The sequence below is a fragment of the Nycticebus coucang genome, chromosome 16, assembly GCF_027406575.1.
Source record: "Nycticebus coucang isolate mNycCou1 chromosome 16, mNycCou1.pri, whole genome shotgun sequence".
NCBI classification, from domain to species: domain Eukaryota; kingdom Metazoa; phylum Chordata; class Mammalia; order Primates; family Lorisidae; genus Nycticebus; species Nycticebus coucang.
Genome location: NC_069795.1, coordinates 30,895,291 through 30,922,458, shown reverse-complemented (window position 1 = coordinate 30,922,458; position 27,168 = coordinate 30,895,291). Strand labels below are relative to the sequence as shown.

Here is a 27,168-nt window from a genome sequence, read left to right as displayed (position 1 = left end):
GAGTGATCTGTTTTTGCCCTCCATTTGTCTTCCTCTTTGAGAGTTTGAGTGTGTTTGAAAGCTTTGTCTTCAATGTCAGAAATCCTTTCTTCTGCTTGCTCCATTCTGTTACTGAGGGATTCTACTATGTTTCTCAGATCTTTGAGGGCTGCAACTTCTTGTCTCAATGTGTCAAAATCTTTGGTTATTTGGTCTTTGAATTTGTTAAATTCTTGAAATATCTTTTGGGTTACTGCTTGGAATTCTAATTTGATCTTATTTGCTATCCAGGTTCTGAGTTCGATTTTTGACATCTCAGCTATTTGTTTGTGCATGGGATCTTGTGCTGTGTCTGCCCCATTGATCCTTGGGGGAGTTGATCTACTCTGGTTATTCATATTGCCAGAGATTTTGCTGTTGATTTCTCCTTGTGATTGTTTTTCACCATTGCCTCTGGCCATCCTCAGCGTTGGGGTGGTGTCTCTCCAAGATTAGACCCCAGCGGGATCACTCTATTGTTGCTGGATCTTTGTAGGGAGTGACCTTGTGTAGTTCCTCTGGGGCTGCGCCAGCCAGGGAGTTCTGGTTGTGGAAGCAGCTCTGGAGTGTGATACTCCTGATCCAGCAACAGGGCAAGGGTGGTGCACATGGTTCTGGGAGTGCCTGGCACCCAGTGACTTTGTCACAGAGAGCCCAAGTCTCCATCAGTCTTTGGCCAGGAGAAGGACTCCACGCAGTGGCAGGGAGGGCTCCAGAGGGCATGCGGCTACCAGAGTCCCTGGGCAGACAAGCGGGATGGGGTGGAGGCAGGAAGGTACAGGAGGGAGGGTGCCGGGTTTTGTGGCTCCTACGGTTCCTGTTCAGGGTGTGCAGAGGCTTGGTGGGCTCAGGTTGTGGGTCGGGGGTCACAGCGTAGCTCTTACGGAGGTCCGGGTGGGCATGATCGCGGTAGTGGCACAGCTCTTCGGTTGTTTAGTTTTTTGACAAATCTGCACACTGGGAGCAAGGTAGTGGTGTCCAGGATGCTGAGCTGGCACAGGCCAGAAGCCAGAGAACATGGGGGGCAGGGGAACCCAGGCCCAAGGTGCGTTCTAGCTCCAAGGGGCGGTCCGATCAGAACTTACATCATAGAAATTTTAACAATAGCAATATTAATATATATTCCTGTTTCTGAAGGCTTTAAAATTAAATGGAAGTAAATAAATGTTCTCTTTCCTCTAGGTAAGTAAATTGACAAATACAGTATAAAGGTTTATGAATGTTCTTAAAGAGAAGTGGTTTTTAAATATACAAGAATAGATAGGAAATGGTCGAATCAAAATTTAAAATACTTAAATTGGTACATATTCCAGAAATGAGGAATATAATAATTTTTAATTTGTACACACTATTGATGAAGTCACCAAAACCAAGGGAAATAATAACTCTTGCTGAGTGTAGAACAAGCAGGGACAAAGAAGAGCTGAAGTAAATGAGCCACCTTAATTTAATTTAAAACATTCATTGAATAGTTTTTTATACAGAGTTGCCTTGCTGTTTACTATAAGCAAAAGCAAGTAAGGAGGAAACAGCTCTTCACACACAGCAGCTTAATGTAAGTATGATTCATAAAGGATATATATATATATACATTACTACAGTTCAAGTAAACTGTAATTGAGGGCAAAGGGAGAAAAAGTTATGGGAGTTGATAAGTGAGGTGACCCTGTGGAACTTTCATCAGCAGCACCTATTTGAAACTAGGTTTTTCTTTTTTCTTTTTAGTCACACTTCTAAATATCTCTAAACTCATCCCCTCTTCACCCCCTTTGTCCCAGTGTATTGACCAATTTCCAATTCTGCTGCAAGCTTCATATTTTTTTCCTTACCATATTCTCAGTATCCACCCTATATATGCAGCAAGAATGACATGAGAAAATTTTTTTAAAAACACATAGCCACCTCTCCCAGGCATTTTATGTAATTGATCTAAAGTGGAAGCTGGGCATCAATCCTGGCTGAATCTTACTCTGAACTCAGGGCAAGGTGTTTCTCATTCTTTTTGAATGTTTTCAGTTCCCACCTAAAATGCTTTCAGAATTCTCTGAGGCCACCTCTAAGCTAACAACTGATCGTGTTCTCCCATTCAGATAGACAAGCAGGCCTTTTCTATTGCCTGTAAATTCTTTTAGAAAGAATAATGATCCTCCCATGTCTTTCTATTATTCTTGGGATGAAATTCAGAAACTCATGTTTAAAAACATTTCACTGGGAGGTCATTAGCCTGGAGTGGCTCTGACACTTAAAATTTCTACATGAACAAACCAATGACCAATGCAAACAGCAAACTTACGTTAAAAACTTCACCAATCAGAAACCACCATCTAACCACCAACTGGGAAATGTCCATGGCAATCCATCAATATTGTTTTGTTTTGCCTTATTTTGTTTGTCTTGCTTATAAAAAGTTCTCCCTCTTGCCACTTTGGGTGCAGTACTAAGTTTAGTGGTCTGGTGCTACCTCAATGCATGAATCACTGAATGCCTAAATAAACTTTTTAATATTTATACGCACTTAAGTTTAATAAAAGCTGGTGTCATAAGTGGGATCTGAAAGCCACTGCCCAGTGATGATCTCTGGGAGCAGTAAACAAACAGGCACAGGTGCCCAGCTGAGCCCCTTATGGGTTTGCTCCTTATGGCACATTTGGAGGACTTTGCTGGTAGTCACTTCCAGATACATGAGTTCTCCAATTTGTGTCAAGTTCTATGAATTTGCTTGAGCGTATTTTATCTGAACATGATTCAGAAGTCATGATAGAAGCTGAACTAGATGCTGTAGGGAAGTTTCATGTGTCTTACAGGGTTAGACAGAAACTGAATTGGGTTTAAAGACCTCCAGTAGGAAAGGTTCCAAGATGAGAGAAAATAGTAGGTTTATTTAAATACAGAGAATCTAGGACTCCATCTCAGAGTATGTGGCTTTCTAGGGAAACAGGTGAATCTTACCAAAAATAATTTAGAATTTTGGTGGCCACAATGGGGAAGTTTTAACTCAAACAATATTGCTCACATATGTGGCACACTAAAAGAAATATCACAAACACTTCAAAAACAGTGGCGTATATTTTGAACAGCATGCAGAGAATTCTAACTACTCTTTCCCTGTGTATTCTGAATCTGCTAACATTTGCACTTTCTACCTCAAGGTGGGGGTGGAGAACTAGATAAGAATTTGTAAACATTAAGCCCTCAGATCAATCTGGTTACATTTTTGTTTTTTAATTTTTTTAAGTTTATTCTTTATTTCAGATTAAGACGAGGGTACAAACCATTAGGTTATATCATGAAAGTTTAAAATCAGTGTGTAACTATACCCAGGGAGTGTGCCATATATTCATGAATTGTACCCATTGGGTGGGAAGCTATGGAACACCACACCCTTCCTAAATTCAATTGAGATTTTTCTCCCATGAGGGTCTGTAATTGTGAAACCCCTAGTTTCAGATTGGTATTGAGTACATGTGATGCTTGTTTTTCCAATCTTGTAACAGTTTACTTAGGACAATGTTCTCCAAATCCATCCAGGTTGTTACAAAGGATAGAAAAACTTCCATAATTTTTTAGGGCTTAATAGTATACTGTGGTATACATATACCAGTATAGTTTACACATCTTTGCAACTGTGAACTGAGCTGCTATAAACATTCATGTGCAATTGTCCCTACAGTAAAGTATCTTTTATTCTTTTGATTAAATGCCTAATTCAACCAGGTTTTAAACGCCTTTATGCATTGGCCAAAACCTTGGGTTCAGAGCCCTAATAAAAGATATCCCTGTCTTGTATACAAAATACTTTGTCTATCCTTATTTGTTAATGGGTTCCAACCTAAGCTTGGTAATCTAAGTAAACATATATTGATGGGACCTGGGGAAGCTTAAAAATGTATGAAAGAGGCCATATGGTATCACCCTGAGGACAACATTCATGGCCATAGCCACCTTTTTTTGTGTACATGTGGCCCAGAAAAAAGCTTTAAAAAATGAAAATAACCTTTTGGAAGCCATTTCTAAAGTGTTTCCCGCTCGTGCTACCTGGTCAATCAGCCAACCTTACAGATAAAGATGAATCTTTACTGACTTCAAAGCCTGTGTAGAGGGTTTGTTTTTCTTATGATATTCCAGTCAATACAGACAATGCTAGCTGCCTGCTTTGTAGAAAGTCAGACAGTCAGGCATTAGCCAATTTTCAAAAAGGAAAAGAAAGAAAAAATGCCAAATGATAGTGAGGAAGCTATAGAGCTATAGGTTTATATAAGTTAATTGAACATTTCCCAAAGACCTCAGAAGAAGAGAAGAAACAGAAGGTATTCACGTTAATGACCTTATAACTCCAGGGCAATGCACAACCTAGAATGGCCTTTGAACTTCTCCTAATAAGCAACTCTCAAATCAAGTTTACTGCTTCTGCCTGTATGTTTATGCATATCCTTGCATTAAAGTTATGTATGATATACGTGTGTGTGTGACAGACATATTTTCAGATGGTATTACTATCAATTTATAAAATCATTTAAAAGCATTTTATTCAAGTCTTCTGGGAAGTAAATTGAGTGCTTGTGTAAATTTTTCCTAAAACATCTCAGAAATTTAGAAAATAACCCAAATGTGATTTTCCCCAAAATTCCCTAAGCTAGTTTTTAAGTTTTGGGCAAAACAGAAATAGAAATATTTTCAGAATTGTCAGTTATTCCTAGGTTTTTCCAGGTCAAATGGTTTGATGATACCTCTGCTAGATATTTAAGACTATCAAACTATAAATCCTGCCGAGTATAAAATGTACAGTAACCATGAATTGCTTCATGAAAGTTAGCCCATGTTAGAACCATGATTAACTTTTTACTTCCTTTGCTTGTGTGATATTTTGATAATTTTCCTGCTTAGTCAATAAAAAATATAGCATAAGATGATGATGATGATGATGATGATGATGAAAGGGAGGAACTGAATTCCATTGGTGGATCTGTCTTTAGGCACAAAAGGGGAGTCTAGAGAGAGCTTCTCTCTGCATTCTCAGTCTTTCAAGTGCTTTAGCTCAAAACAACCAATATACCATAATGGAATACCTGGGGGTGACATTTCCTGAACTCCTTCAATGGCTACTTTATTTAACGTCTCATAAATTTTTTCATGAGCAATTCAAGCATAATTAAGAACAAGTAAATTAGGTAAATAAAAAAATAAAATAAATGTAGGCTTGTTCATTGTTTTTGAGTTTTATTTTCTACCTGTGAACTACATCCTGAATTCTTCTAAATTCCTCGAATCCAATTTTCCCCCAGTTGAAATCACTAAGAACAAGAACTGCTCTGTTACTGAAACACAACAAGCTGGAGATGAACAACTTGATGTAATTGCAAAGGACAACCCTCCCGTCTGATGTGGAGACCACACGGGAAGTCAACCAAAGCACCCAATGCTATAACCAGAGACATTCAAATAGCAAATGTGCTTCAAGCTCAACGTTTAAAATATTCTTGGCTAGACACAGAGGCTGAATTTATAGTTTGTTCTCATCGCTGGCCTTTGTTTTTTTCTTTTGTTTCCATAGAAATATTAGTTGCTTTGGTTTATGAGAACTTCAGTGAGTAGGTCTTTGGCTAAGGAACATATTCCAGTCTCTTAGTATTTTTCTCCAGATAGTCACCATTACAATCTCCCTGGTGCAATGTAAACTCTCAGGGGCCTTAAATGTGTGTTTTCAGTCATCAACAGTATGCCAGATGGTCTGCTGTAATGAGAGTCACAAAACTGAGATGAACAACAAAAAGAACCTTTATGCAGTGAGCCTAATGTCATGACTTACAAGTTCTGTGCTGAGACAAAGAAAACCAAGCCAGGATGGTGACAGAGAGTGGCACTTATGTTCAAGTTTTGGTCACTCTCTCAACAATGAGAGGCCTACCAAAAGAAGAAATTATTTTTAAAATATTCTAATTGTCAGTAATTTCACCAACAAGAAACCACTAAGTAACCTCTTAACTCGGGATATTGCTTTCTAACCAATTATAATGTTCCCTTGCCTTGTTTCTGCAAATACTCTGTTAACAGTTTCCCTTCTTGCCTTTCTCCACAGAGTGCTACCTTTGTACATGGGTGCTATCCCAATTCATGAATCTCTGAATGCTCAGTTAACTCTTTAGAATTTAAATGTGCTTAAGTTTTTCTTGTAACATTACCTACATAATCTGTGTCATCCAGCACAGCCTTCCTCCACCTTCCACAACATTCCCAGCTACTTTACTCCAGGTTCTCTCTTCCCTGCCCCATTCAGGACCTTCCTAAAAGCTGAAAGCTCTTCCCCGATCCCACTTTTCACATAGCCATCTCCAGTCCTATAGGCCTGGGCATAAATACACTTCCCCAAGAATGTTTCCAGGTCTAAAAGATTAAATTTTGTAGATTTTTAATTCTATGTATGACATCTTATGTTTTTCTATTCTAATACTTAAATTCAATTATAGGTACAAACATACTTAGTGTAATTATGTGTTGTCTGTCTTTCTCACTAAACTAAAAGCTTACCACAGTATTATAAGTATTCAGCACAACAGGAGGCTCAGTAAATATATTTTAATAAATAATACATAAATGTGATTGTGTGCTACTATCTCAACTAATAATAACAATCGTAAACTTGGCATAGCAAAAAAATATACAACTATAATTTAGTGCCATATTTTATAAATGTATTCTTTTCTGCTACTTTTTTAAGAGTACTGAAAGTACCATGTTACTAGAGATCTTTACTAACCTAAAGAGAATGGAAAGTCATTCACAGGGAAGCTGTGGGAGAGAGGTGCATGTCTTAGGGTTTACATTAGAAATATTAGGTAATACAGTTGAAACATGCAAATATATTTACATTATTGGTCCATATGCTTTATCACAAATTGCCCCCCAAAATTTATACCTTGTGTCTGAATTTTGAATTACTTTTATATTTAAAATCATGAAATTACAATGAATGTACTATTTTTTCCTAAATGCTGAGTTCCCAGTATTATCCTGTCTTCATTTTTTTTTTTTTGATTGCCAGATAATGTCAAGGAAATGAAAGGTTGTTAGGTTCTTACCATTCCATAGAAATATTATAGAGCACTTGGCCCTTCTTATGAGTAAAATATTGTGTGAATTTAAATATTAGTAACGGGTAGTAGAATCTTTCCTTTATAAATATGTATCTTTTTTATCTGTATTTCTTTTTGTTTCATCCTAGCGAATCTCATCAAACAAAATTAGGTCTGTATAAACTCTACCAAACTTATAATAAATTCTGCCTCCCTTAAAAAAAAAACAAAAAAAAAAGAAGGTGGGGGGCCAAGGGGACAAGTTCTTAAACAAATGGATAGAGAAAAGATGACTTCATTAAAGAAAGTCTTGGTTACTTTAGAGAGAAAAAACTGGGAAACACAGTCAGTGGTGGATCTTTGTAGCCACACTCCCTTCTTATTATTCTGAGGTCTTTATCTTGCTGGAACTTGTTTAGAATGAGTGCAGATTCACAAAGTGGCAACTCACATATTTCAAGCCTTCCAATGATCTAATGTTTTCCCACAGAAGGAATTTTTTTCTTTGTGTGAGATAAATACCTACAAAGCATGTCCCAAATCCTCTCTCAAAAGACACATTGCCAGTATTGTGCAGTCATTTGTAAGGACAGTACGATTTCTCTACCTTTTAAATTTAATCCATTTCACAACTACTTAAAATAGTGTATTTTATCACAATCACCATTTTTCCAAACAAATTGCTCTTTATAAACATGATTTTGGTTAATTTAACCCTACTTTTTAAACTTAAAAGGGGAAAAATAAGAAATGATGTGGTAGTTCTATAAATATATACAAACATACCGATCAGATTGGGTATAGTAAAGTAACTCATATTGGCTTTGATTAGCCCCTTAGGGTACAAAAATGTAGATTAGTACAGGGGAACCTCTCTAAGTTGACCATCCAAGGGACTGTTACACAGTGGTCAATATAGCAGAGGGGTCAACATAAGGAATTAGGCCTACTGTACTGGTAAGGACAGGTGGTACATGTCCAGTCTATGAAAAAAATTACATCAACTTAAGGAGGTCTTTTCTTTTAACATTTAACATCTTGGGGATTTAAACATGGGGAGTTTAAATTACATGGCAATTGAAAAAAATTGAAAATATAATAATACTGGGAACTTAAAATTTAAAAGAACATAGTATAGCCATTGTAAATTTCATAACTTTAGAAATAAAGGTAACTCAAAATGCAGACCCAAGACATACAATTTTTTTGCAATTGTATTAAAGCTTATAGATCCAATAATATATGAAGGTTCTACTGTAATTATATCACACAAGTTACAATTAGGTAAGTTTATATGTGAATATATTATACTTAAATGAGTCTTCCAAATCTACATTTTTTTCTCAAAGTCTTTATAACTTGCACATAGAATGGATATTAAAGTTTCTCAGAAATATTGTAATGAGATCACATGTTAAAGGATCATAAGGCAGAAAGAAAAAAGAGAATGAGTCTGCCATGTTCTCTTTTGTAGCATCTATATTTCTATTATAGATTCATTACGAGATTTGTTTAGTTCTATTCATGTATATATGCTTCTTCAGCAAAGTAGTCCCCATTGAGTTCACAGACTATTATGAAAATGAAAGCCCCTTCATCAATACATTATGCAATTTACTGGCCTAATCACAAAACCAGTACAATGAATTGTATGCAGAGACCCTTAATATCAGGACCGTTCTTTTAATATTTATATGTTCTTTGTAACAGAATAATCAATACCAGGTACAAAAGAATTTGATGTTAGTGGAAAGATGCAGTAGAAGTTGAATAAAAGAGAAAATTTAAAAGAAAACATACAAAGTAGTGTTTAAAAATCATAGTAGGTAGAGTTCCAGGTGCACATATTTTTTAGGTGGTATTTATAAAACAGTAATGAATTATTCTCTACTTAATAATGGACCATAACTCCAAAATTGGCATGTTGGGACTTCATTATTGATTTTGTTTTATTTTATTTCACTTTTTTCTTATTGTATTTCATTTGGGGGTGAGGGTCTCACATGGTAACACAGGTGGGGGTGCAATGACATGATCGTATCTCACTGGGGGCTTGAATTCCTGGGCTTAAGCAATCCTCCCACCTTAGCCTCCTCAGTAACTGGGGCTACCAACATGTGCCACTATGCATTGCTAACTTAAAATGTTTTGTAGAGACAGAATCTCACTGTGTTGCTCAAGCTGGTCTCCACTCTTGGCTTCAAATGATCCTCATGCCTTGGCTTCCCAAACTGCTGGGATAAGAGCCCTGAGCCACCGCACCTGGCCTCATTACTGATATACACTTTAACCAAGGTTTACATGTACACACAAACTGATAAGATTTTGTAGAGTTCAGGCTGTGCATCCCTGGTTATAGTGATATTATGTCAAAACCCCCATTTGCTTTCAAATGTTAGCTTTGATGTAGACCCACAGTATTGACAGTAATGTAAAATTGATAAAATAAAACCAATTAGAAACTCAAAAAATTGGCGTCCATTACTTTTCACTGCCCATCTTAACTTATTTTTACTGTGTATTACTGAGAGGCTGGCCTCATTCTCTTTCTATCAATCTCTTACATTAGGAACAAAAGATGTAGAAAATTCTATCTGAGGACGAGGGGAAAGGCCAACAGGTAATTGTGCAGTGGCAGAGAATCTCACTTGTACGACCTTCTCTTGGCTTTTATCCTGGGGCCTCGAACCTCTTGAACCCTCAAGTTGTTAAATGAGACATAAAAAGTTTGAAGAGCCATTGTCCAAGCTTCCCCTGTTCTGTGCAATACTTTCTTCTACTAAAATGTGGGGTCATGATTCAACAGGAAGTATTGCTCTTGGAAACATCTGGGGTCAGATGGCATAAATTGTATAAGTTTCTGCATAAAAACTGTCTATAAAGAATAAACCAAATTAATCCAACTTAGCTTAAGCCCTTCTGTGTGTAATGCAGCAGATATGAAATGGACTAATTTGCCTGTAATCCTAGCATTCTGGGAGGCCAAAGTGGGTGGATTGCCTGAGCTCACAGGTTCGAGACCAGCCTGAGCCAGAGCAAGACCCCATGTCTAAAAATAGCCTGTAGTCCCAGCTACTTGGGGGCTGAGGCAAGAGAATCGCTTAAGTCCAAGAGTTTGAGGTTGCTGTGAGTTGTGATACCATGGGGCTCTACTGAAGGTGACAAAGTAAGACTCTGTCTCAAAAAAGAAAAAAATAGTTATGGACTAAGACATAAACATGGGCCTTGCTGTACATTGACAGGAGATAGGAATTTCCCTTGGAAAGCTCTGTGAATTTGGTCTCGGTTTTGAAGATGCTATATTCTCTGTAAAATGGAACTATTTAAAATTTTCAACAGAAAATCTTTCTCTAGTTTTAAGTAGACTGGCATCTTCCTAAAGAATCTATCTTTGTCCTAACTTCCGTTTCTATTCTGCCAAAATCTCTCTCATGCTCCCGCAATGAATTGCAAAATGAAAGAAGTATTTCAATCGCACTTAAGCTACATTCATTGAAAGAGAATCTCCCGAGTTGGTGATGCAATACACCCTAAATGGGTGCTGTAATCTAGTGACCTTGAATGGGAATATAACACTCCTAATCTGAATCACAGTCTCTTCTCGCCCCTACTTCTGTGCTTTTCCCCTGGGCCTTTTCAGTGTTATTGCTTTGCTAGCTAGGCCCTCTAGTTAGATTCCTAGATTTCTGATTATATCCCTGCAGAATTAGTTTACATTTCTGTACCAAATAAAGCGTCCATTTTTACTCTGCTAATAATTTTTTCTGCCTTAATTTTTGTAAGTCATTCTATGTGGTATTGGGGGGGAAGGCTCCGGAAAGTTTCCGCTGGTGAGATATCTCATTTCTTTATTATTTGGCTTTTATATCACTAATAAAGATGTTAAATCAGACCTCACTTAAAGCTGATCTCTAGACATCACCCACCAAATCGTTACATTTTTATCTCTGATTGCCCTCGGGTATTACTGCCTCTTAACAAGATATTTCACTTCCACAGAGTGAAAACAGGTTAGAGGAAGCATCACACAAAGTCTTTAAAATGTTGTTTCCTCTCATATTCAGACTAAAGGCTTTTGAATGAACATGAGTATCACAGACTAGTCTAGATTCCTATGTAAAAAATCTGTTTAAAATGTAAATTGGAGAGTAGAATTAGAATAATAAAATAAAACACTAAGTCTTGGCTTAATTTATCATTTAAACATTAACAGCCTGTTTGATGTTTCAAACTGACTAAAAAGCAGCATGGAAAAGTGTAATCTCGTATTTCTGGTTACCACACACATCACCAAATCAGAGACTTTTCTATCTATGCACTTCAGATGACGGACAAGTTTCCTAGACCTTGAGCAATTTTATTTGAACTGTGCTTCTATATAATGTAACCAAAAGATACAATGAGAAACAATGGGAATTAAAATTATATTATCTATAATTCCTTATGCTAAACTAGCCTATCCAGGCAAGCATGTATGTGTGTAACTTCTTTGTAAATCACAGACTCTCCCTTACATTCAAGTGCTTATGGGAAACGAACACCTGCCACCCTTAACACTTTCTCATTAGATGCTTCTCTAAACTCTCAAGGGTATTATAATTAGTTTCTTTATCAAACAAACAAAAATGCTATTTGAATGTTGTGAAATAGAGCTGCTTAGACAATATTCTGAATGTGATCCCTAACAGCACAATTTTAGTTTGATGTCATCACAAACATTGCCCAGATACAAACCACTCACTGATTTTTTTAAGAGCTCCTTTGGGATATTTTTATCATTTCAGTTTTATTTGATGGTAGCCACAATTAACAGTTCATGAAACACTTTTTTTTTTTAAAGACTACTGCAGGTATTGAAAATTTGGCAACTTCTTTGTCAAAAGCTTTGACAATGTATAAGATCTAATTTGCAAAATAGCCAAAGTAGTATGAAGACCTCTCTTGTCTGCCTTTTCCCCCCATTAAAAGCAGAAGGTATTAATCACCCCGTCTCAAAGGCAGCTGACTGATGCTATTCACTGAGCAGGGCATTCTCTCTACTGTGGCCCCATGAATAACTCTCAAGGCTTTTATTAGCGCTCTGAGTGGACTCTTAGCAGCACAGTCTCCCTTTAGCTACCCTCATCCCCTCAGGCTCCAAAAGGATTACAGATAATGGCTCAAAGAAAGCATCATTGGTAAAAACAAAAGTTTTTAAAGGGAAGAAAAAATGGGAGCAAAGTGGACATATTGGAGACAAGTCATGATTCATGGCCTGTGCTGTGTTCTGCCTCTTTCTCTCACTCAATACACGTCTTAGTTTTACTGCTGGATAAGGAGGGCTAACCCAGTGCACTTCTCCTAGCAACCAATATCCATCAGCAAAGAAGGCATGTCATCTGCTCAAAGGGAAAACGGAAGAATTCGGGGTCACACAAAGCAGACACATGTTCTTTTGCATTTGATCCCAAATTGATTATCAAAAAGGATTCAGTCAATGCGAAATAATTCTGTTTTATGTGAATGTTAACAATCCAAAGAACTAAATATCAGCTTGTCCACTTGCTATATGGTTGCATGTCAAATGTTCAGCTTTTCCCATTTCCAGCATACCCTCTCACCCACTCCTCGGAGTTCTCAGAGATCTAAATGAGCTCTCCTCCCAGGTAAATCCTCGCACCTTTTGCACCATCCTCAAATGCAAAGATGAGCTAGAAACCCCTATAGCTCTCGGCATTTAGAAAGCTTAGAGTTGAATCCTGATGGACACAGACATCTCATTTGCATGCCATGTTTACCCGCTGCTTCAAAAGATAAAACTGCTTTCTGAAAAGCTAAAGAAACTTGGAATTTAAATTCAATATGATCAAGCACATTTACCGAGAGCCTCTAAAGGTACATGTGAGCCTTGGCAAATGTGGAATGTAAATGTCTTGACAAAGTAACTAGGATGATGCCAGGAGGGCTATGTCAACTAACGAGATGAAAATGTGTCAAATATTCTATGAAACAAGTGTATGATGCCCCATGATCATATTGATGTACACAGCTATGATTTAATAAAAAAATAAAATAAAATAAAATATATATAAAAAAAAAACAAAAAAACAAAATCTGGAAGAGTTTCCTAAGATTTGACTGATGAACATCACAGGCATTACAGTGTAACAGAAAAGTACTGTAAGAATTCACAGCCTTGGGTGGCGCCTGTGGCTCAAGGAGTAGGGCACCGGTCCCATATGCCGGAGGTGGTGGGTTCAAACCCAGCCCCGGCCAAAAAAAAAAAAAAGAAAGTAAAAAAAAAAAAAAAAAAGAATTCACAGCCTTGAAAGGGTCCGTCTGAAAAGTCGCCCGTTGGATTGTGAGGACAAGGTAAGCATCAAACAAGTCAGTGTATTTATATCTTATAGCCATGCATAGAAGGAGGGGAGATAAGAGCCATTTTTGACTGCAATCTATACCCGTATGTGGTACATAATTTCCTGAGTCGTTTTTCTTTCATTTTATATTAAAAATTGACATTATTCAGACTTTGAAATCACAAAGGGGGGATTGAATCACTTTAGAACACATTTAGCTACAAAATTACTTACATGTTTTCATGAGAGCCAGTGAGGAATACACCAGTCAAATCTGTTAGCACTTCTTTTATTAAACAGGATTGTCCAAGTTTAGGGCAGAAAAGGAGGCTGCAAACCTCAACTGAATGACAGCCTGAACGTTTGTGAGTGCAGAGCTCATGCACCCTTGGAATATTTTTTCCTCCTTGCTTTTTTTTTTTTTTTTCATTTTTGCCTGGGGCTGGGTTTGAACCCGCCACCTCTCTGGCATATGGAGCCAGCACCTTACTCCTTTGAGCCACAGGCACCGCCCTTTCCTTGTTGCTTTTTAACTCTTGAAATTAAGTGAAGAACATTACAGTGAAAAAAAAATTATTTTGAAACTCTTCATAGTCCCCTTTGCATGAAAGAAAAGAAAAACACTAAAGAATCCTGTATATGGCATTTTCTTCTTAAAAGATTGCACTCTTCAAACCGGTTATTTCAAATTGTATGTAAAACCAGCACATTGTACCCCCTAATTGTATTAATGTACACAGCTATGATTTAATAATAATAATAATAGATTGCACTCTTTATAAGCGGTTTCTTCTGCAATCCATGATAGAGATACAGCCAAGGGGTAACATAATGGCAATGGGGTAGTGGCTTGTTATTGTTGCCCTGACATTCAAAGGTATAAAATACTCAAGTTGTTAGATATTTACATTTAAGGACCAGGTGAAATTTCTTCTCTCATTTAATGGATCAACAATGAACTGGATTTGCAATAACTATATTGTTTTATTTAGCAATATCTTATTATTTAAAAATAGACATAGAAGCTGGGGACCCCGTAGCTCAGTGGTTAGGGCACCGGCCACATGCTCCAGGGCTGGTGGGTTCGAACCCAGCCCAGGACTGCTAAACAAAAACAAATAAACAAAACAAACAAAAAATAGCTGGGCATTGTGGCAGGAGCCTGTAGTCTCTTATGGGGGATAAAGGAATATATATACACACACACACTCACATATATACACACCACATATATATGAGAGTGTGTGTTTATGTGGTGTGTATATATGTGAGTGTGTGTATACACGAGAGGGAGGCCAAAGATGTATATTTTAAGAAAGGAAAAAATGTATTAAATTGCAATACCTTTTGCAGCTGCAAGAGTTGCTCAGACATGACTTGTGTTCATCTTTTGTCACTGGTATATATTGATTATATTGAGTATTTCAATTTTAATACAGTTTTTCCTTACTTAAATTGTGTATACATATTTTGGAACCTGTGTGCATGCATCCGTGCATGTGTGTAATATATATATATATATGCGTGTATATATATGTGTGTGTGTATACATATGTGTCTATATATATATATAAATGTATATAATATAAATATATGTGTATATGTATAAAACCTGGTATTTTATAAGCATTTATTATTAGTGGTACTTGTTATCTTTTTATTTTTTGCCTAATACACATATGAACAAGGAAATTAACTAGAAGGGGACTTTGGCTATCAGACTAATTAAGGACTATGTTTGGGGATTTTAGGATACTCTGAACATGATTTTTCAAACATGAATCTTCAGATGACTGATTAAGAATTTTTGATGCCTCTTGAGGGAACTAATCTGTGGCACACCTCTGCAACTAAGAAACGTGCTATGACAGGTGTGTTTCCATTGCATCAGATGCTGATTGCAGAAAAAATGGGATTCCCAAGTGATTGGTGTTACGAATGAAAGAAGTAAGCAAGAGAGCAATACTACCAATCGCAGTTTGTTAACAATTAGAACATTCTTTATCACCATAGCTTTTAGTACATGTTGACTGATTTGCATTTTATCAAGAATATTTTTTTACCTGGTGCTTTTGATATCAAGTACCATAAGAATAAAACTTATTTGAGAAAAAAATGACTAAATAAATACTCGTAGTACAGAAAATTGTTTTTAAAATTAACATTCAGCCTCTACTCACTAATTTTTTCTAGATAATCCACTTCTCTTTCTTATTTAATATAGACCTTAATGATAATAATTTGTTATAATTACCCATAAATCAGATTTGCATAGTGAGTCATTGTGTATATCAGAAGGATAGCCTAAATAGCATAGTATCCTTGTGACTGTGGAAGGGACGTATTGTTGGTGGCCAGTGGCTTTGGACTCCAGTGGGGGCTTTACAAGTAGATTATTAATCAGATGGCATTCTATCCTTACCAAGAAAGGATGAAATTTGGCTGGATAATCTTCAAGTGGTCTCCTTCCACCTTAAATTCTATTATTCTAAGTACTTCTGGTTGATATTCTGCTCCTTATTATTACCTTTGAAGAAGAAAATTTAGCCTGAAAAAAATTATCCACAACCATTAAACATCCATCTTTGAAAACAGTCACAGTCTCTTGTCTAATCTGCCTGGAGTACATCTCTGCATATTGGTGTGGTCTCAATGTTGTGACTGTAAATATAGATGACAGGCAAAATTCACTTATGATTCATATTTATTTCCATTTCTTAATGACAAGTGGTACTTATACTTTATGAATAAGTGGAATTTAAAAATGTAATGCTAAGAAAACAATAGTGTTAGATCAGTGCACTTAGGTTATGGCCACCGTAACTGGAATCATATGCAGGCTAGCAACTTTAGCACAGAAGAGGGGATTAACAGCCACTTTTTGATTTCTGTTGAAAGGATTGATGTGGGATCTCTTTGGTGTTTGATTCCAAGCCTTTTTGGAAATGTGCTGGAGATCATGGAATATAAGTCAACTATCCCATGACAAGGCTTTTCAAGTTTAAACAGGGAACACCCAGTTGAAACTAGACTACAATTTAAGAGATTTGCCCAAAACCTCTGCAACACTTATAAGCAATTAAAATGTTCCTAAGTGTGATCAAAAAAAGAAGTTTTGACTTTCCAAAGACATTAATTCAAGAGTTTTACTTTATAAGGAGAAGTTTATAAATCTTTATAAATCAGGATTAGAGCCACTCTAAAGTGTAAAACACTGAGGTTTACGATATACATTCCAAATACTGGCAAGCACTGGAATATGGTTAAACTCATTGGTTTAAATATATCTGATAAGTAGATAACTGAGTTTTCAGGGTTACATCAAATTAAGAGAAACACTATAGGATGAATCTAGCAATAGGCACTCTTAAGTTTTATATCTATTTTTTTTTAATTGAGACAGAGTCTCACTTTGTTCCCCTTGGTAGAGTGCTGTGACATCTCAGCTCACAGCAACCTCCAACTCTTGGCCTCAAGTGATTCTCTTGCCTCAGCCTCCCTTGTAGCCTGTAGAATTGCATGAGGTGGACATTATTATCATGTCTATTTTAAAGATAAGAACACTTAAGCATAGAAAGGTTAAATTACTGGTTTAAACTCACTCAGTAATATTGTTGACTAACCATCTTTCAGTTATTTTCTTACCCTTCTTTCCTACAGAAAAACTGTGTCGCAGTTAGTCTAAACTTCCTTTTTTCCTTAGCAGACCTTATTTCCTTTATTGAAATGTGATTTCCAATCTCTCTGCCTATCAAAACCCCACTGTTCCTCTAAGGCCCAGGTTAAGTGACCCATTTGGTGTTGACCCCTCCCAGATTGTACCAGCTGGAAATCACCTATTTCTTCTCTAAATTCCCAGACTGTGTTCTGTGTATCTTCAAACCCCCCATTTACCAGGCTTTATTATTTCCTTCCTTGAACTTGTACCACCTTCCCTACTAAGTAGTGATCACTTTGAACCTGGGAATAATGTAACAGGTCATTGTGTTCCTCATAGAGCCAAAAAAGTTGTCTTATCTATAAATAGGTTATCCATAAGCACTTGTGGAATCAAAAGAATCACTTCAACATATCTAACCTAATTATCTTACTGACATATTCAGAAACTAGCTGGTCACTTTCAGTGACAAGGGTCTGGAACTCCTTTTTTTTTTTTTTTTCTTTGCAGTGTTTGGCCGGGGCTGGGTTTAAACCTGCCACCTCTGGCATATGGGACTGGCGCCCTACCTCTTTGAGCCACAGGAGCCACCCAGGTCTGGAACTCTTGTTAGGAGTTCCAGGAGTAGGAAGTTAGCAATAGCGTGTCCCAGGAAGAAGCGTGGTATAGAAAGAAAGCACCCTAAATTCTAGTTTCAGCTCTACTGCTAAGCAGCAATGGGATCTGTGACAAGCCACTTGAAATCTCTGAGCTTCAATTCTCCAGGTGTCCAACCAATAAGAGAGTTATGTCACATAATTGTGACTATCAGCTCTGAGATGCTGTCGTTTTAGGATTTACATTTAGTATTGCTAAGGTCTCTGATGAAAGTGAGAAGTTCAATTGAATTACTGTATTTGGAAAACTTTAACAAGGCAATTAAGGAAGACTTAGAAAATGATGATGAATGAAGAGATTAGAAATTAGGACTTATGAAAATTTAAGGCATAATATGTATTATTATAAAATGATATTGTTTCATAAAATGAAATTGTTTCACCACAAAACATCATATATGAATTATAAAGGCCATTCACCACCTTCTTTTCGAGATGGATTAAAATAAAAATGTCGTCTCCTGTATTGCCAGTTAGAATTCACAATATTAACAGCTTTTTTGGAGAATAGTCCTACAGTTATTCAAAAGGTTAAACATAGAGTTAAAATGTGATTTAGCAATTAACCACTATAGATTAAATGAAAACATATGACCACATAAAAATTAGTATACAGATGCTCTAAGCAGAAATATTTACAATAGTCAAAAAGTGGAAACAACCTAAATATCCATTCTGATAAACCGAAGGATAAATGGAACAGAATATTATTTGGCAATTAATAGTAATGAAGCAGATATATGATACAACAAGATTACCCTTGAAAACACTATGCTAAGAAAAATATGCTAGACATAAAATATCATATATGATGTGATTCTATTGATAAGCAATGTACAGAATAAATTAATCTATGGCAATAAAAATTAGACTCATGGTTTACTATGGGTTGTAAAAGAGTATTCAAAACAGGGGATGGAATTTCTTTATGGGGTGATGAAAAATTCTAAAATTAGATTCTTATGATGGTTACACTACTCTCTGAATATTCTTAAAGCACTGAGTTGTATATTTCTAGGGGTTGAATTTTATGGAATATAAATTAGATCTCAATAAAGCTATTGGACAAAAAATTAAAATAGCAAAATTTAGAGAGTATCTATGTTGGCCTTGAGTATCTCAGTTTTGAAAATAAATTTTCCAGTTTTAACCTGTTAAATTTATTTTCTTACAGTAAATCTATAAAGAAGGTTCTACTTGACAAATTCCCGAGTACATCTCCCTTTAGTGTCAAGGATGGTAAACAGAGCCCTCCCTGGTCATGATAATCACAACAAATAGAGTTAAAAAATGCTCGTTATCAGGGATATGACGTTTAACCTTCTTTTTCAATTATTAGAGAGCTACATATTTAGGGACCAATTTTATAACTGATCAATTTGATTCTATTTCCAAACTAGAACAATCATTTTTACATGTTTCTAATAGTTAAGCAGAAAGTGAAAACTGGCTTAAATGTATAGAAAACTATCAATTTCTGTATTAGGTATCACCACATAAGTCAATGTTCCTCAGTACGAGAGTGAACTCAGGTGCTATGATGACATATCAGGATCTTTGGAAGGAGGGCTTTGTCAACATAGGCACAGCACTCCACACTATGCTAAAAAGCACAGCAATGTTTGTATGAGGATTTGAGAGAGAGACTGTGAAAATCACCATGACAGAGAATATTCTTATTAAAACTTTATTGTTTATTTATTTACTTATTTTTAGGGACACTGTCTCTGTTCTATTGCCTAGGTTTGACTTAAATTCCTAACCTCAAGCAAACTTCACACCTCAGCCTCTAGAAAATATTCTTCATGAGATGGAAAAGAGGCATATTAAAGAAAATGGTCAATTCTGTATGCCCTGCTAGGTGAAAGAGTATTAAATCACCAGAAATCAGGATGTCGTTTGAGTCAACACACATGTTTGATAACTCTCTGTTCCTGTCTCAGCTTTCCATTCTCTCTCTCCTCTCTCTTTCACAAACTAGTTCAAATGGTGAATGTTTCATGTTTTAGGCTAAGGCCTGAACAGTAACATCCGCAAAACAATCCATCAACACATTTTCATTTATTCAATGAAAACTTGAGTATCTACTATGTCATTCAGTATGCTAGGCACTGGAGGTACATTGGTAAACATGACAGACAAAGCCAAGTTCCTGCCCTGGGAGTCAGACAATAAACAAACCAAAGCCTACCCATCTATTACTGGGAAAATGTTCTCTCTGAGGCTCTCACGTCTCCGCACGTCTTACCAGCAGAGGACTAACTGCTTTTTTGATCCAAATATTCTTTTCAAGGATATTAATGTAGCAAACAGCCATAAAAGTATAAATTGTCTCCATGGAAAGCAGAAGGCACATTTATTTATTGTCCAATATAATAAAGATAATGTCTTGCTCCAGGACAAAGGTTAAGCAAGTTACCTAATTAACTATTATAAAATGTCCAGGTCCCACACTCAGTGTTCTTCAGGTGTGAGGTAAACTCATTATGATGTGTCATATACCTGGGCTCCACTACATCATCCCCAATGGACTTCAGAGGGTAAGTAAATCAAACAGACATGAGCCATGCTGCTGGTTGTGGGATGACTAGTGAAGTCTTTCGTTTCTGACCCAGGAATCTCATGTTTTCTGTGGGCATTCAGGTAGCTGTGTAACTTCTTAAACTATTACAACTACACACACACACACACACCTCTCCATGAGGTGATAAGTGTTATACAAAAAGAATATCAAAATGGATTGCAAAAGGTAGCCCAGTAGAGTTTCAGGGAAGCAATATTATTAGATTGGGTGGCCCATATTTCTGAACAGATGATATTGGAATAAGAACTTATTAAATCAATTGAAAGAATTATCCATGCAAAGATCAAAGGAAGAATACCTCTAGTAAAGGAGAGAATAAATGCCAAGTCCATGGCTTAGTATATCTAAGTAGAAGTTCTAAATCAAGGCTGTAGGTAGAGAGTGTGAGCAGAGGAGGTGAGAGAGGTAGAAGAAGTCTAAACTTGTAGCATCTTATAAACCACTGTGAAGAGTTCTGAGTGGAAATCATGAGTAAGGAGCTACTGGAAAACATATATCTTATTCATGTATTATTTAAAGGTCCTTCTGGCCACTGTGTGGAAAACTGAGATGGGGTAAAGTACAAGCATAAGAGGAATGGAAGCAGCATGGTAATGTATCATGATATCACAATAGTTCAGACTTTGACCAGAGTGATAGTAATTAAGTTAGTAAGAAATGTTTGGTGTCTAATTATCTGAAAATGCACCAGAACAATAAGGTGAATTAATGGATACACAGAGGGATGTATGAATGGTTAGACAGATGGTAATTGGGTATAATAAAATCATGGTAGAATCTGAGTGGGGATATATGAGTGCTTACTGTAAAATTCTTTCAGCTTTGCTGAATGTTTGGCAATGCTCATAATAAAATGTTGGAGGAATAAAACCTCAAACACACACCCAGACACCCAAAATAGTTGATCTCAGGATAGATTTCCAAGTGTCCACTAACAAGTTCAATATGGGGTATGTGAACAAATCAGGAATGATTGGTTACTGCAGGATCATGAAAAAGTGTGAGAATAGTGGAGCCATTTACTGAAATGGAAATGACAACAAAGAGGAGCAGATTGTATCATGGGCTTGAGTTTGAAATGTCCTCATTATATATGAAGCAAAGACGTCAAGTAGCTGGGAGATAAGTCACACACTGCTGCGGGCATTGGAGATACGACAGTATATTGAAAAGCCAAGTTGTGTCCTCATGAATCATATATTCCTCCACGTAAAGATCAGAAAAATTTGAGAAGCATCAGCATAGACACGTATTTAAAACTTGCAAAATTAGATGCAAGATCCTGATGATTAGTTGCAAATAGAAGAGAAACCACTAACGACTGAGGCCGGGTTACTCCAACTCTGTTCTGAGTTAGTGACAGGTATTTTGGATGAGTATGACTAGCGTCTTCAGATGCTGTATTACATCTCTATTATGATATAGCACACTGATAACACATTAAAAGAGTTCATCAGAATTTCTCCTTCAAAGACTATATGTAATCATTCATTTATCCTATATGTAATAATTTTTTAAAAAGAAAAAGCAAGTCAATATCTGTGTCGATGTATTAAGTTTGATAGATTTCCACCTAGAGACATTTTAAGAAACATAATAATACTTTTATTTAAAAATAAATCAATGAAATGACACTCTCTAAGCTTCCATTTTCTGCTTGAATTCAGATCTGAGTACTTCTGCTTGTCTAAACTAGAAAGAGAGAGAGGATCTAGGTAATACAACTTTGCATGAAGTTATACAAGCTATTATAAAAGAAAAGTGAGAAAGATGAAACTCCCATTCTATATACCTAAAAGTAAAATATTATTACTCTAAATATTATTAACATATCTCCCTTAAATGCACATTGTTTTCCTTTTTGTAAATTAAATGCACATTTTTAAACCTGCAAGAGACACTCTCACGTATCTTTTTCACTCCTCAAATGTTTCCTCATTTTCTCCACCAGTCCTCCCTTCCAAAAAAAAAAGAAGAGAATTAGAAGAAAAGGAAAGGAAAGAAAAAGAATGAGAAGAGAAGGAGAAGAGCAGGGAGAAAAAGGAGGAGGAAGAGAAGGAGAAATGCTACGTAGAATACAATCTTTTTTTCATAATACTCTTCAAAAACCAAATAGTGCATGGGAGTAAATGTATCTCCTATAGACTGCAGCAACTACTTGAGCAGGTGTTACAGGCTCACACACATCCCTCATGCATAAGCTCCCTTCATCACTATACATGCATCCACATTTATACAATGTGCTTACATTATCAATAGTTTTTGGTCAAAGATGCTGTTTTATGCAGGCTGTTCAGAGAAGAAATGGCCTGAACCATTTTTGTACATGTGTGACAATTTTTTTTTTCCTTTAGAATATTCGTGTTTCACATTCTAAAAATCCTTTCGGTTTATGGTCCATATGTTGCATAGCATCAAAGGTTATTCAAACAAAGCCAATTCAAATGTGGTATTACTGCATAGCTACGAGAACAAATTTCAGGTTACTATATGCAATTGAAGTTCTGAAATGGACTACATGTGGCTATAATAATAAGCCTGTTACTGAAAGAAGCACTTTAGCAACAAGTACAAACCTATGTAAGAGATTACATCTATACTCTACACACATTATCTTTATCTCCCCAAATACCACGTGTGCCATTTTCATTAGGAATAGTTAAGTAGTAAAGATGAGAAAACTGTTCTCACTTTTTTTTTTTTTGCAGTTTTTGGCCAGGGCTGGGTTTGAACCCACCACCTCTAGCATATGGGGCCGGCACCCTACACCATTGAGCCACATTTTAATACACCTTCCTGCAGGTATTCTAACATTATTGGGTTGACACCGTATAAAGGATATAGATGTAAGTAAAAAGTCTTTTTATTGATCATATTAGTTCCCCACAAATGAATGCAAACCGTATTTAAAAATAATGAAAAACTGGAAAATAAAGACTCTACTCAATGTATTTTCTCCTATATACTGGTAGAGAAAACCTTACTTAACCAATCTGTGTCAAATGAGAAAATCTTTAATTACATCCCAAATAAGAAAGTTTGCCTGTAGTTCTCAACCAGCTTAATATTTATTTTCTATAGCTTGCTACAGGGACAAGATCATAAATAATATTAGCATGTATCTCCCATGAAGAGGCAAAACACTTAACATTTTTCATGCAGTGTAAAAATGCACATATAAATAACCCACCAAGCAAATTTCAATGCAAATCTATGTATCATTTGTCACTGAATAAAATTAATTTCTCTGTCTAGCACAAGGTTAGTCGGTATATCTTTGAAATGATACAGCTTCCCTCGATTTGAAATTCATATGGAGAATAAGCACACACCTCTAAGGAGGATAATGAGTAAGTAGAAACCGTAGAATCCTGGAAGAGTAACAAAGCTTAGAGACCTACAAGCCAACCGCTTCAGTATACATGTGAGCACTGATCCCCAAGTGTTGAAACAGCCTAGAGGGCAGTGTTGTCCACAACCCAAATTTTAAACAATCCCCAAGGAGAAGCCGTCACCATTCAGAAGTATCCAAAGGCAACCCAATGTCAAACATATGATTTATATACCAATTTCATAAGAATGTCCATACTTTCTTTTGCTGTGATATAGCAGATGCTAAATGCAAAACTAGTTTCACACAGAAAATGTAACATTGTCTTTTAGGGCTCAACTCCTCAATCTCGGCATTTTTTCACTACATTACTATAAATTCAGTAGCATAATTGTGACCCAGACATAAACTTTCCCCTTGTCCCCCAATGTTAAGTCAGACCAAAGATTCTAGGTATGTCTTATGGCAGGACAGGGGCAGGAGTGGTGTGGAAGAGAAAGAATCTCTTCTCAGGGGGAGAGAATAAAAGGGAGGGAGATTGGAAAGGAAGAGAGAAGGAGGAGAGAAATGATGTCTTGCTAGTGCTGTTCCAGCAAGCTGGTTAATTGCATTTGTTTCATAGATCTCCAAACACCATGGTACGTTAATTACATTCTGTAACACCAAGCTTTTCTGATTTCCTATGTCACTTCCTGCAAGCAATTTAATTGTATTCTTCCTAACAACAAACTGGTTAAACACAAACAAACAAAATTTGGTTAAAATTCTGTGCTGAATATATACTTTATACAGCATTTCCGTTATTGAGATATGCAAATTTATGATTTCTTAGGACATGTTATTTCAAAACTTACACCAAAGTCTTCTTTTCATGATCAGCAAAACACAGACAAAAATAGGTAGGCCTTTTTGTTACGGTAATGGTAAATGTATTGAAGAAGAAAATGCATTCAGAATGACTACAAGATATTACAAATATTGCCATAGTATAATTCACAATAATTATTTTCTAAACGTCTACTACTTAGAAGGGGAAAAGAAAGAAGCAGTGTGCAAACACGCATCCCTCACCTACTATCACTGGGGGCAAAGGTACTCATGTAGACCAGGACTGAACACAGCCACTTGACAGTAAGTAAACTCATCTGTATTGCCTCATGTTTACAGAAAGTCTTCCTTTTTGAGGCTAATGTGTTGAGTTCTACACAGCAGCAGCTGCCAGGAACAAAGTTAGCTACCATAGATGGGCAGAAATAGGCAGTGTCCCAAATAATGAATTCGTCCACAATACCATTGCTGGAGAAAAGTTTATGTGGCAACAAGCCATGAAAGTGGCTCAAATATTTGCACCCATACAGAGCAGATTCCTTGCAAGTTCATTAAGTACTAAAAATCTCAAGTACTACAATCCACATATCTCAGAAAAAGAAACGCTCTAGCCCTCTGGTTATACCAATCTTTGTCATTGATATAAAAATTAAAGTCCCTGAGAAGATTAATTCCAAACGTTCTTTTGACTTTTGTCTCTTGAAAACTAAACAAAAAGCATGTTAAGAATTATGTCCACTCTTCACTCAAAAGAACTACAAAAAAAGGATTTTGTCATAGTCTTACAAGAAATTGACATCCTGTGCAAATATCCCAGGAAACAAAACCTGAACAAAAGGCAGGAGACTCTGCAGCAGAAGGCTCTCTGCTTTGCAGACTGACTCCACTGACAGTGAGTCACCTAGAGCACCTGTTTCAGGTTTCAGATCCCCATTGTGTTTGCCCACTGGGGACTGGGCTGGTGCAGGCGTGTCCGCTGCTGTAGCCAGCCCACAGCGATGCTGCCTGCTTCCTGGAGCCTCGCCCAGTCTTACTTTTGACAGTTTTCCTCCTATGATCTAAATTCTTCATTCTGATTTCATGCTAGGAGGGCATGTGTTGGCACACAGGTGATGCACATTGATTCCTGAGCTACCCCATCTCAAATTTCTGACCCATTGAACCTGTCTTGGAGCGTCTGTAACTATATTTCCTCACTTGAATTTTTAAGCCAAAGTTCAGACACAAGAGCAAACATCAAACAGAGATTAGGCATCCCAGTATCAGCTTCGTTGAGATTTACTCTAATATTTCCTTTTCTAACAACACTGGGAGTCCATCATCTGTTATCCAACTCCTTAATTAAGTACATTGCAACAACAACAACGATAGGTAACTTTTCTAACTAACATGTTCTACTTGCAGCAATTTACAAACAAAAGACTTAAAAACCTTTGCCCTTAAAGGCCTGTCCAAAATGGACTAACAAAAACATAATATCAATTGTATTTAACCACATCCATTCAGAAAGAAATTATCTTGGGGAGGGGTGGTGAGCGAAAAGCATAAAAAGCATTTTTAACTTACCATCCACCCGAACATATAAAAATCCACAGAGCAGTAGTTGTGTAAACATCAGCAGACTCATTTTGACATATTAAAAAGAATCCAGATTGTTTAAGAAACCAATCCCAGAGAGCAAACGTACAAAAATAAGGATCAAAAAAAGAGGTAGGTCCGAAGTTCAGCTTTCCTAGATACTAATTAAAGTCAAAAAGAGTAAATCGCAAGATCAGAAGGGGTTGTCGGAGAGGTCTGGAATGGGGCACATTTAGATTCATCCAAATTAACAGAGGGCACGTCAAGGGCTGCTGGGTTTCCACACTCGGGCTTCCCAAATTCCCACAAATTCTGCCCAGCCGGAGAAATTATTCAAGTGTGTCTAACCCTCTGTCCTTAGGCTCCATTACAATCCAAAGCCAAGTTCTTTCTTCAGAAGTCAAGGAGATGGAGGGGGAGGAAAAAGACCTAATTCCTAGAAAGTGTTCCACAAACTTGCCAGCGCGCTGCCGAAAAACCATTGGCCTGCCCACCGGTCTGCTTTCCCGTCTTCTCCTCGGCAGCAGCTCCACGGCCGGAGTTATTTATTTATTTATTTGTTTCACTTAACTTCCACAATAAGGATGTGTCAAAGCAACACTCTGCTAGCGGGCCTCTCCTTTGCAGCCTCGTTGCCTCCCCTCCACCTCTCGTTTCCAAAAGAGAGGAAAAGGGAAATCAGGACGACTCGGGTGGAGAATCCGAACTCCTACGTGGTGGGGCTGCAGAGAGGGAAGGAAGAAAGGAGGGAGGGAGGGACGGGGCTGAGGCCGTGGCCACCCCCGCGGTGCCGCCTCTGAGCGACTGTGCCCTGGGAGGCAGCGGGCGAGAGCGGAGAGGGGCGTGTGCGCCCAGGCGCGAGCGGGAGAGGGAAGGAGCGCGCGGTCCGGCAGCCAGGCGCGGTCCAGCCGCTCGCCCGGGGCCAGCGCCGGAGCCCCTGGTCCAGCCGCGGTCGCTGCCGCTGCTGCTCCGGCACCCCGACAGCAAAGCGTCCGCCTCCTCTGGCAGCTGCGGCGGTGGAAGGACTTAGAGGAGGGAAGGCGAGGAGGCGGGCGGGGAGGGGAGGAATGAAAGCTGCTTGGAGTCTGCCCCAGGGAGGGAGGCGGG

General features: G+C 37.4%; 1 protein-coding gene across 12 annotated transcripts in view; it reads right to left on the bottom strand.

The window, feature by feature from the left end:
• ROBO2 (roundabout guidance receptor 2) overlaps window positions 1–26,957 on the bottom strand; it is a 630,786-nt gene extending 603,829 nt beyond the window's left edge. For 8 of the 12 annotated variants that reach the window (XM_053565142.1, XM_053565144.1, XM_053565152.1 and 5 more), the window contains exon 1: window positions 26,050–26,956. In XM_053565142.1, the coding sequence (XP_053421117.1) occupies window positions 26,050–26,110 (61 nt within the window). In that variant the 5' untranslated portion in view covers window positions 26,111–26,956. Of the gene's footprint in view, window positions 1–26,049 lie in introns of all 12 variants that reach the window. The other 4 variants (XM_053565141.1, XM_053565146.1, XM_053565147.1 and 1 more) reach the window with 2 other exon arrangements.
• Window positions 26,958–27,168: the final 211 nt, after the last annotated feature.